General features: G+C 37.0%; 1 protein-coding gene across 4 annotated transcripts in view; it reads left to right on the forward strand.

The window, feature by feature from the left end:
• Positions 1–1,411: 1,411 nt before the first annotated feature.
• Positions 1,412–12,214, forward strand: part of LOC130918844 (complement factor H-like) — a 54,288-nt gene continuing 43,485 nt past the window's right edge. The window contains exons 1-8 of one of the 4 annotated variants that reach the window (XM_057840978.1): positions 1,412–1,631; positions 1,773–1,955; positions 5,136–5,241; positions 5,346–5,422; positions 5,506–5,688; positions 5,776–5,958; positions 9,225–9,419; positions 10,009–10,188. In XM_057840978.1, coding sequence (XP_057696961.1) covers positions 1,562–1,631; positions 1,773–1,955; positions 5,136–5,241; positions 5,346–5,422; positions 5,506–5,688; positions 5,776–5,958; positions 9,225–9,419; positions 10,009–10,188 — 1,177 coding nt within the window. In that variant the 5' untranslated portion in view covers positions 1,412–1,561. The remainder of the gene's footprint in view (positions 1,632–1,772; positions 1,956–5,135; positions 5,242–5,345; positions 5,423–5,505; positions 5,689–5,775; positions 5,959–9,224; positions 9,420–10,008; positions 10,189–12,214) is intronic. The other 3 variants (XM_057840977.1, XM_057840980.1, XM_057840979.1) reach the window with 3 other exon arrangements.

Consider the following 12,214-nt stretch of genomic DNA (forward strand, 5'->3'; position numbering starts at 1 on the left):
AATTTGTTTGTCCTGTGTGTGTAGCCTTTACCATTGTTGGTATGGTTTTACTTTCATTTATCATGTTGGTATGAAATTGTTTTGGTTTGGGTGTTACCTGTGGTAACTTCATCACAAGGAACAAAACTTGTTTAAAAATGTATATGTACAAAACAGTTTGAATTGATTTTTGGGTTGCCTACATTTTGGAAGGAAGTAGCAAGAACTTTTTTTTTTCTTAATTAGATCAGAATTGGGGTGGGATTAAATAAATTGTCTTCTTCCCACTCCTTTTCAGGCATGTAGTTGATGTTGCAATATTACTTAGTTTTGCTGCTCTTTTCTGTTATATGATTATATGAGCTGTGTATCTGCTGTTTTGACAAGGAAAATCATGGCCTTAAATAGACGAATGAAATGAAATGAAATGAATCTAGGATTCAGGAGGAGCAGTGTGGTTTTCATCCCGGCCATGGAGTTCGCCCAATCAGTCCACATGTGTTTTGTGGATTTGGAGAAGGCGTTAAATTAAAATTGCATAATTGTTTTTTTTAATGCCATGTTTTAAGGTTTCAATTACTAGGAATAAAATATTTTTCTTTCATCACACCTTGTTTTATTGGATTGTTAAAAATTTGCCATTTTTTTCAGGTCACCACGTACATATTGACGAACAGACCAAACATTCACTCTTATATTCATACCCAAAAGACCATTTTGGAATATTCACTCCATACTTCAAATAAATAAAGCTCTATGATGAACAATAAAATGATCATTGTCTAGTTGTATAAAGTGACTGTATTTTTCCTTTATTAGTTTTGTCTTGATTTCCAATCAAAGTGAGTCTAGTAACATTAAAAGAAAAGTTTATCAGTCTCAAAGCACTCACCGTCCATCTGACTCATAGATCAACATACTGTTTTTTTCTTTTTTTAATTGCACAGTCAAAACATTTTGTACTAAAATGTCATGTTCAGACATAGTGAAAAGGTACATTGTTTAACCGTGCTGACGTTGTTTTGAGATGAAAATTAGGTGTAGTGCTGCAGTAATCATGTATTTTCCCGAACAAGCACACATCCCATGCTGAACTCTGATGAGAACTGAAGCATCTGTTTTGTTTGCGCTATTGATCTCTGCAAATGATTACCAAGAAGGTAAATCAGAGAAAAATAAACAAAACCTTACGGTTCAAAAATTGAGCAAATCGCAAACTGCATGAAGGCTACATCCGATGGAGTTGTATTTCCAGCATTAAGGTTCTAAAGTGTTGTATTTTCAGGCCATGCCTTCTAAATATTTTCATTGAACTATACAGAAGTGTAAATATTTGCTACATAATAACATTACATATGTATCAATTCGTGTGTATGTTTGTGTATGAATGAGTGTGCGGGTCACATTCCTCTTTTCTCCTTTCCCTGTGACTAAGAGATTGGAGATGACAGGAGACTTGCGTCAATCATTGAGCAATCACCTTTTTTTGTTTCATGATCTTCGGCTCATTCTCTCATGTGTAGTGATGTTCTGCAGTATGCGTTTTTAGTTGTGTTCCGTGGTTTGGAGTGAAGAAGACGAAATGAATACAATAACCCAAAGCTGTGTCCTATTATTGTGGATGCATACGTTGACCTTTGTGAAATGTCAAGGTAGGACAAAACCGGAATACAAATACATTCATGTTGAGTCAAGTCACTTTGTCTTTTTTCCTCTTTGTTTGCGATTGTGTTGTGGTAAAGGTACTCCAAAGCTGTCTCAATACATTTTTATTTTATTTTTCTGACTTTCAGACTGTACACTTGAAGATTTTCAGAATGGACCCCTGTACGATTCAAATTTTGACACAACGAATATGGAAAACAAATACCAAAGTGGGCAGCAAGTGAGAGTGGGCTGCACTGTTGGGCACAGTGGATTTTTCAGACTCATCTGTGCTGATGGAACATGGCAGTCTCGTGGTACCAAATGTCAACGTAAGAGACCGTTTCATGCTGTTTTTGCATTTACGGTATTTATTACATAGCGTATACACCTTTTTTGTACTATGAGAAGCACAACTGCAATGTCACTGTTACACTGGCGGTAAGCTTTGATTTTTATTTAGCTAAAATGTTTTGCAAATATACAGTAGTACCTCTACTTAGGAAATTAATTGGTTCTGGAAGTAGTTTCGAAAATGGAAAATTCCATTCCAATTCCAGTGCCCCCCTGGTGGCTGAAAAATGTAATTGCATGTAACTGACTTTCCAATAAATGCATTTAAAGGGGAAGTTCAGAATTTTTGGCGTAAGTCTTAATCATCGAGTTAGCTGTGGTTTAATTAGTCGGTGGTGTTAATTTCAGCAAATTCCGTGTAGTTTTGTTAATTATTTGTTAGTTTCAGGGCTCCTGAGTGGCTAAGCTAGCGCGAGTCAATGGTGCCTGTGTAGCATACCAATAAAAAAACAACATACGCACGCATGAGAATCACCGATAACCCATGCAATCAATCGTGTTGGCTATGTTTTACTCTACCGGCTAATCGCTAACTCGAAAATTAAACTTAATATCAAAATTCTGAACTTCACCTTTAAAATAAAGCCATTTAAATGTTGTCTATAAAAGTTGTAAAGAAATAAAGCAAACAACAAAAATGAATGAAATGTAAAATAATCCGACTAAGTATTTTATAACGGGTCAAAAAAAAAATTTCAAACAGATCATGTGACTAGCACCTTAGAGATACTATTTTGCTTTCAGCGGCACACAGATGGCTTTTTTGTTTTTTTTTAAGGTGTTTTCGGTGTTCAAGTAAATTACTCAGTGCCGTGCCTGCACATTCAGCCAGCACAAACATACGCACAAAAAAAACAAACAAAAAAAAAAGCCCAGTCAAAAGGGGCACTTTGGGCATGTAGGGGCAAAGGGGCAGGTGCTCAAGCACCCTCTGCCCCCCCTCTGCACGTGCCTGGTATATATACATTGTAAGGTAATTTTTACAGCTGACACTGCATTACGGGGTCACCAACATGTTTTGCCCCCAACACACACACACACACAAAAGTCAAACTCCCCCTATGGTAGGGACGCGTTTTCAGACATAAATCTTTCATAAAGCATAAAAATGCATCAAAACACGTCACAAATACATGTTACAATCAAAATATTTCACAATAACAATAAAATGAGGGTTGTTAATGTATAAAACAAAGAATAAAGAATAAAAGTTAATACATTCACGTAAAGCTGTTGGAACACATATGAAGAGGACACTGGGATACACAGATACACATACAGTAGAGGTCCATCTTAGCCAATGGATGCTAGGAAGATACTAGCCAATAGTCAATGGCAGAGCAGCTATAAGTACAGTTTGGAGCAGAAGTATTTGCACCCCTTGTGATTTGGCAAGTTCACCCACTTACAACATAGGTAGAGGTCTGAAATTTCAATCATAGATGCATTTCCACTTATAATCTTAAAAAAAAAAAAAAAAAAACATAACTCACATTGTACGATTTTTCACTCCTTTATTTGTAATTTACTGGGGTTCATATGTATTTGTACCCCTGAGAAAATCAGTGCTACTATTTAGTGCAGAAGCTTTTGTTTACAATTACAGAGGTCAGATGCTTTCTGTAGGTCTTCACCAGGTTTTCACATATGGAAACAGAGATTTTGGCCGATTCCTCCACACACACTTCTCTAGATCTGCCAGGTTTTGGGGCTGTCATTGAGCTATTGAATTGAGGTCTGGAGACTGGCTAGGCCACTCCAGAACCTTGATATGCTTTTTATGCAGCCACTCCTTGGTCAGCTTGGCTGTGTGCCCCGGATCATTGTCATAATGGAAGATCCTGCCATGACTCATCTTCAAGACTTGTGACTGAAGGAAGGAGGTTGTGGCTCAAAATCTGACGATACATTTCACCATTCATCCTCTGCTTTATACAGTACAGTCGTCCTGTCCCCTTTGTCAAAAAGTAGCCCCAAAGCATGAGATTTCCATCCCCATACTTCACAGTGGGGATGGTGTTCTTGGGATATTTGTACTCATCCTTCTTTTTCCTCCACACACAATGAATAAAGTTTGCACTAAAAAGTTCTACTTTGGCCACATCTGACCACATGACTTTCTCCCATGCATCATTCAGATGGTCCCTGGCAAACTTCAGATGGGCTTTCACATGTAATTGCTTCAACGAGTGAACCTTCTGAGCAATGCATGATTTTAAACCATTGCACCATAGTGTTCTACTGACAATAGTCTTCGAAACTGTGCATCCAGCTCTCTTAAGGTCATTGACCAGCTCCTGCCATGTACAGTAGTTCTAGGCTGATCCTTCACTTTTCTCATCATGAGTGATGCTTCACGAGGAGAGATTTTACATGGAGCCCCAGTCCGAGGTAGATTATCAGTCATGTTTAGCCTTTTCCATTTTCTAACAATTACTGTCACTGTTGTGGAGCTCAAAAATCTTTTCTCTGGTATCTCTTGAAACCTCTCTGGTCTTGCCCATGGTAGCAGTTGGATTATGACTGACTGCGAGGTGCACAGGTGACAATATTGAGTGCAAACGGGTGATGACTAATGGTGTAAAGGGCAACCTTTTTAAAGTAGACTGACAACTCTTTGAGTGTCATGATTATTGCTGATTCTCAGGGGTACAAATACTTATGAACCCCAGAAAATTACTAATAAATAAATTATTGGAAAATCATACAATGTGAGTTCCGGATTTTTTTTAGATTATGTCTAAATAAATGAAAATGCACCTATGTTTGAAATTTCCGACCTCTACCTATTTAATAAGTGGGTGAACTTGCAAAATCACCAGGGGTGCAAATACTTCTGCTCTTCACTGTATGTTACTTTCAGTAAACTCTGGGAGCTGCGAGTAGCAGCCCATACTTTATTTCTGCCTTTCGTATCCTAAAATTTATTTCGTACCAAGAGGCCATATTTTCCCGTTGAGGCATGTCTTAGCTCGAAAATTCCTCATGTCGAGATGTTCATAAAGAGAGGTACCACTGTATGGTGCAATGAATTCTGATAATATACAGTATGGCTGGACTAGCGTTCTGTTAATCTCATTGCTAATTTTATCATGGCTTGTTTAGTATAATAATCACCACAACAAAATGACTTTTTCTTTCTTCCTTATATTTTGAAGCAAAACCGTGTGGTCATCCTGGTGAAGCCCAGTTTGCAAATTTCCATTTGGAGCAAGGCAATGATTTCGTCTTTGGCTCACAAGTCAAATATACTTGCCACCAAGGGTATGCAATATCGAACTGCTGTATCTGAAATAATTGGGTTCACTAATATTAGCTTGTTACTAACTCATGCTTCATTTACTGTATGTACATTCTTCTTGTTTTAGTTATCAAATGGTCAGTCGGATTGACTACCGACGCTGCATGGCAGAAGGGTGGAGTGGTACGATTCCAGTCTGTGAAGGTACAGGCTTACTACGATCATGAGCTTAATATGGTTGTGAAGTTTGACGAAATTGAACCCTTTGATTATGTATTTTCTTTCAGCAATACAATGCCCTTTCATCTTCGTGGATGACAATGTTGATGTGGTCGGAGACCTGGAAGAAGCTAACTTTGGCAACGTGGTTCGTTTTAGTTGCAAGAATAGTTTTGAAATCCTAACTGGTTCAACAGAGATGTTGTGTGATGAAAATGGAGAGTGGACTGGTCGTCCTCCAAAATGTGAAGGTACATACATTACATTTGTGTGAAAAGAGATTGTCATTGTAGTGTCTCGTTTCATTTAATGCATTTTTCTCCTACATTTGCCACCAGCGGTGAAATGCACAGTGCCATTGATTGAAAATGGTTTCGTGCCTGGGAAAGTCAAAGAGTACAAAGAACACGAGATATTGTCTTATCAATGTAATCCAAACTACAAGCGAGCTGAGCACAGGCCTTCATCATGCGAAAAACTTGGGATCAGAGCAGAGTGGAGCCCCACGCCTGCATGTGAATGTAAGTTCAAACTAGATTACAACATCAACTTGTTCAAAAGCAAAATGTGTGTGTACTGAAAAGCAAGGGCGTAGGTTTGGTCTCAATATAGACCCTACTCACAAACGTCACAGAATGACGTGTTGCTGTATCCGGCCGCCATATTGTCCATCTCTGTTTTGCCCTATTCTCAATGGTTTCAATTAGTCGTTCAGTTTATAGAGCAATTCATGGAAGCCCGGGTGCTTTCAGACACTGTAAACTCATTGGATGCATTGCATAAAAGGCGTTATGCGGAAAAGCTTCAGTCTATCCATTCGCCAGATCCATATTTGATGCCTAAATCGATATTTTTCGACCCGCTGTCTTCGCCCTCTCTGCCTGACATCTGCTACCCTGATATCTACAACTATCTTGTCCACACAAAATCAGCCTATTCTCACGAAAGTTTGAAAAACTTTGAGAGCAGCACTCTAAGCAACATTACCCTGTGTGATTTCTAAAATGGCGACTATCAAAAAAAAAAAAAAAAGTTGACTGCAATGGCCGACGCTTCAAGGATAGTTGGATATTGGACTATTTCTTCAATAAAACACGCAACAACTGTGTCTGCCTCATTTGCAAAGAGACAGTCGCTGTTTTCAAAGAGTTCGATGTGACGCAATATTACTAAACAAGACATGCTGACATGTATGACAACATTACAGGGAAGATACGCAGTGAGAAATTATAGCAACTTGAAGCTAGTTTATTTTTTCACAGCAGCAGTATTTCGCAAGAGTCCGAGTGTTGAAAGAGAAAGCCACAAAGACGAGACTGTTGAAATTATGAAGTAAAAAAAATAATAAAGCAAATGTGACACACAGAAGGGCTTGCTAAAATGTGTTTAAATATATTGTTCTATGTAAATCAGCCAAGGTAGCCCCCCGGATTTTTACCACACCAAATCTGGCCCCCTTTGCAAAAGGTTTGGACACACCTGTTTAACTGATGATCCATAGACGAGGCCAGCTTCTTTCACTTGGTACCAGCTAAATATTATTCAAAATGTTATGATGGTGGAAGAAATAAGCATCTTGAATTTGAAACTGTATGTTGTCGGCGATTAGCCTCGCAATGATCTTAATTGTGCTTGTCAGCCCAAAACCCTCTAAATATATATTAGATGCATCTTACCAGATAAAAAATGACTGCTACATAATCCGTGGTAATCGTTTGGAGCCCAGTTTTCTTGTCGAATTGCAGCAGTCCATCTCGCTCTCCTCTCCGGGTCTCTCAGAATACGGTAGAACTTCAAGTCTCTCTGTCTATCTTCTCTGTTATTGCAACCAACCGCCACACACGCCTTCACCATTTTGATTATTAATGTTAACGAGCAGAAAAACACGCTATAATACGAGGAATTTACGTAGCGGTAATGCATCAACACGACGAGTAGACGGACAATATGGCGCGGAGGCGTGGTTGTGACATCATGTGAGTAGGGTCTATTGGTAGGGACAATACAACGTCACAACCTGCATGTACACTTTTTGATAGGGACGGGACATTAATTAGACCAAACAGACTGGGTGAACAGCGGTCAGGGCTACATTTCTCACCAAAAAGAACCTAATTAATTGATAGGCTAAATGATAAATGCAAAATAAGTCTGTATTGACTTATAATAACTTTCACACTGCAAATTTACAGTATAACGTCTTAATCTGATCATTTTTGTTAAATCTAGTGGAATAATTTTCTTCATCTTGTTTTGAGTTTTAAAGGCTAGTTAACAGATTAATGTGTCAGATTCTTCCACTTACTTTTGGTAAATATTACCATTTGTTCTTATTAAGCCCAAAAATCTAAAAGTCGGTCATTTTTCACCTAAATCAAGATAAAAATGCTTTCAAAATATGTTTTGAACAATATCTATGCTTGAATTAAGAACATTTCTGACTAACATTTTTTTTTTAAGATTAAACTTAGCTTTTTTGCTTAAAATATGTCTGTTGAGTTTATTTTCAGCCAGCTATTTTTCCTATTTGAAGAAATCTGAGTAAAACTTACTTGATGCACTGGCAGATAACTTATAGAATTATCATTTATTTCTACTAGATTTACACTCAAAACAAGGGAATTTAAATTTTTCAGGTGATACACCGTTAGATTCCAACCTTTGTTTTCAAAAACTACTTAAGAAACATTTTGAAAACTTCCAGAACAAATGTCTGGATTTTATTAGCAAATTTAAATTGAAATATTTGAACACAAATTTGTGTATTAACATACAAAGAAATACAATTTTTTAATCATCTCTTAACTATCCAGAATGCAAAAATAAATAAATAAATAAATAAGCATTTGTCTTAATACCACTCAAAAATGTCTGTCTAAATTAATTAAATATAACAAAAAAAAACTTTTAAGACAGGGAATAAGAAAAATAAATAAAAATGGAGCCTTCCTTCAGGAAAAACACTTCTGCTTTTGTCCACAAGCACAGCCAAACTCAACAAAAAATGAAGGCTCCGTCGGGCTGCTTTAAGACCACATAAACTAAATAAAAATGAAAACTAGGAAGAAGAGGATAAGCCTTGGCTCACTACATGTTTTACAGATGAGCAGAGTTCACTATATTTCTTAGTTTGATTACGTTAAAATAGTAGAACACACATAGAGGAAGACACTTCTCCTGAAGCAGCTTCCTACTCAGGTTAGCAAGTTCACACAGTTTAATATAATGGTAATGCTACACTGTGGTGCCGTTCGGACTTTTAGTAGCAAAATTAGAGGTGCGTTTCCCACCTTCACAACAATGAATTTTCACATAACTTACAGCAGCTACTGGCCGGAAAAAAAAAAAAAACTTCCAATATCCCTCCTTTTCGAGGTGGGCGGAGGAGGCGGCATGTCGACATGTAAAGTAATTCTGTACTGTGAGAGCGCGGGGGGGTCTGGGTCTGTTTTAAGTCATCAGCCAATAAAACATGCGCTTGAGGAAAAAAACAGCAAGTGAAAAAGGGGAAAATGTAAGTCAGAAAAATGAAAATAATTCACTTAATAATGGGTCAATTCTATCGTTACAACATATGAGAAGACAATCTAAATGACCTATATAACTGAACACATTGTTTAATGCAAATAAGGTTGGTTATAAGTTGGTGGGGACAATTTGAGCATCCTGAAAAGTTGGTAGTGTTTTGTCCCTACGGTCCCTATGCAAACCTACGCCCTTGATGAATAGGTACCAGTTCTGTGAGGAAACTACAAATAATTGTATCATTTGTTCAATCTCGGCGCAGTGATAAAATGTAAAGTATCACTGCCAGCCATTAGAGGAACCAGCTACGAACCTGCTTACACGTCCTCATTTTCACCTGGTGACACATTAACTGTCACATGTGGAGAGAGTTACTACATTTCAACTGTCCAGCAGACCTCAGCAGTGTCAACATGCAAAGATGATGGAAAATGGACCATTAGACCAATATGTCTTGGTAAAAAAATGAGCAAACCCATTGAAAACAGTGGTTCTTAACCTAGCTAATGGAACCAAACCCCACAAGTTTTATATGTGCGTTCATTGATCCCTTCAGAATTATATCATAAAGCAATTTGTCAAAACCCACATACCAGTATCTAATTTAGCAAGCTAATATCTTAGCAAGTTCTCGTTCGAAATTCTTCTCATTTTGACAGCCTGTTTTATGAACACGTTAAAATTTGATACCCCTCTGCCCATAGGTCTGTTATACTTACTCATACCGAGTGTGTGCCAACCTTCCACTGAGCAAACCAGATTCTCCTCCCACCAGATCTAGGACTAGCAGTTAAAGGAAATGGAATAAGCTTCTAAATTGGAGTCCAAACCTAGTCTAAAACACCACTTTGCCGAGATTTAGTCAGCGTATAAAAAGAGGGCTCTACATTTCTTAACCTTTGCTGAACACCTTAGAGTTGCTCACCGAACCCTGAGCGTATGCTCGAACCCAGGTTAAGAACCATTGCCCTAAAACAAGTCATTTGATAAAGAGAATAATGATGAAAATCTCCAATGTGTCCTGCTTTATTTGTTTGTTTTTCCAGAGGTTACATGCAGTAACCAAAGAGACCCAAGTGTATATCGATGGGATATCTATTGGGGGCAGAGAGTAAAATTGGGTACATCTGCAAACTTTTACTGTAGGCAAGGATACAGGAGAACAAATGGCTTGTCACAGGTCACATGCACAAGAGATGGATGGATACCAAATCCACCCTGCCAAGGTAAGAGAAGTTCCATTTTTTGTAAAAGGATGTACAGTAATGGATGTGCTACTATTTCAACTGTCCACCCATACACCTTTGAGGATTTTACTGCAGTTTGTCATATTTTTTTAACACTTGGATTTACGTCGTTTTTCGTTTTCTTTGAAATTGTGATATGATCTGTGTTTATGTTCCACTTTTGTTGTGGCTTTGACACTCAAACAAATCATTTGTTTTGTGATAATTTGGTTATCTGTTATCCTCAGCCTTCCCTGTCTGCATGTTGTCTTTGTGGCGATCTGTTTACACCAATTTGGCTTCTTTCTTTCAACTAATTAGCTCTCTCTACACTGCAAAAACACACTTCCTTAAAACTAGTTAAATTCCCTTGTTTTCAGAGTAAATCTACTGTAAATACAGTAAGTGAAATTATCTGCCAGTGATTCAAGTAAATTTTACGTATTTCTGTCATGTTAAAATAAGTTTATTTTCATCTTGCTATTTTTCTTAACAGACTTATAGATTATTACTTATTATTATTTTCATTATTTTACTGTATATACTGTATCATGTATAATTATTATATTATGTTTTTATTATTATATATTCATTATATTGTTTAATTTATTATTTTGATTATTTATTATTATCTATTTTATTTTATTTTATTTTTTTTTTACTTATTACTACTTATAGACTTGTTACTTATTATTATTACTTATTACACAAATTAGTATGTTTAGCAACGACATTTCGTTGCCATAAATCTCACTGCGGTGTTTTTTTGTGTGCAATGACAATTAAAGGAAATCCGATCTGATCTAGTCCCTGATTTAAAAAAAAAAAAAGCTTGTTTGTCAGAAATGTTCCTAATTCAGTAATAGATATTGTTCAAAACATTATTAGAAAGCAACTTTTTCTTGATTTAGGTGAAAAACTTTTAGATGTATGGGTTTATTCAGAACAAATAGTAATATTTACTTAAAGTGAGTGGGAAAATCTGACACATTAATCTATTAACTTTAACACTCAAAACAAGATGGAGAAAAATTACTTGAAAAGATTTTTTTTTTTAATAATATTTAATAATTAAGATGTTATAGATTTGCAGTGTAGTCCAGTTATTCAGTGATTGTGCCAGCTCATGGGTTGCAAAATAATTTCATTTTTGTAAATGGGGTTTGTGCAGTGTATGTGCTGCACACTGAACAATGTTGCTGCACTCGACTGAACTCTCACGCAATGTTGTTTTCAAACAATCAGTTGCTCAACAACAGGGTGGCCGTGGCGCAGGTGGTAGCTGGAGTTGTCCTTGGACTGAAGGGTCAGCGGTTTGATTCCCGGCTATGACTGCCCACTGTCGAAGTGCCCTTATTTGCCTCCAATGGGTTGACAGCGCATGGTAGCAGCCCCATTGGTGTGTGAATGTGTGCGTGAACGGATAAATGGTAACCATGTAGATAAATGCACTATATAAGTACCGCAAAGAAACTAGCTGGTCAAAGTGCACAAAAGCTCAACACTATTGATAAATTTCTGTGTTCACGTAAGCAGTATCCAGGAAGCCATTGAACCAGCAGCTTAGACTGACAATATACTGTACTGTATACTAGAGTTGTCCAATAATAACTTTTAAACCGATATCCCAATAGGGTATTGTCCAACTCCAAAAATCCGATACCGATATCAAACTGATATACACCGTAGTGGACTTCACATACTGGACTGTCTCAGAAAATTAGAATACACAATATTCTAATTTTTTGAGACAGTCCTGTGTATATATACAGGACTGTCTCAGGAAATTAGAATACACAATATTCTAATTTCCCGACTGTCTCAGGAAATTAGAATATTGTGTATTCTAATTTCCTGAGACAGTCCTGTATATATACACAGGACTGTCTCAAAAAATTAGAATATTGTGTATTCTAATTTTCTGAGACAGTCCAGTATTATAGCTAATTGTATTGTGATGCTCCACTGGACGTTGTAATAATGATAAATGTAACAACCACAAGGTTTTCTAAATAAACATTCTGTG

Source organism: Corythoichthys intestinalis, chromosome 7, assembly GCF_030265065.1.
Source record: "Corythoichthys intestinalis isolate RoL2023-P3 chromosome 7, ASM3026506v1, whole genome shotgun sequence".
Lineage (NCBI taxonomy): Eukaryota > Metazoa > Chordata > Actinopteri > Syngnathiformes > Syngnathidae > Corythoichthys > Corythoichthys intestinalis.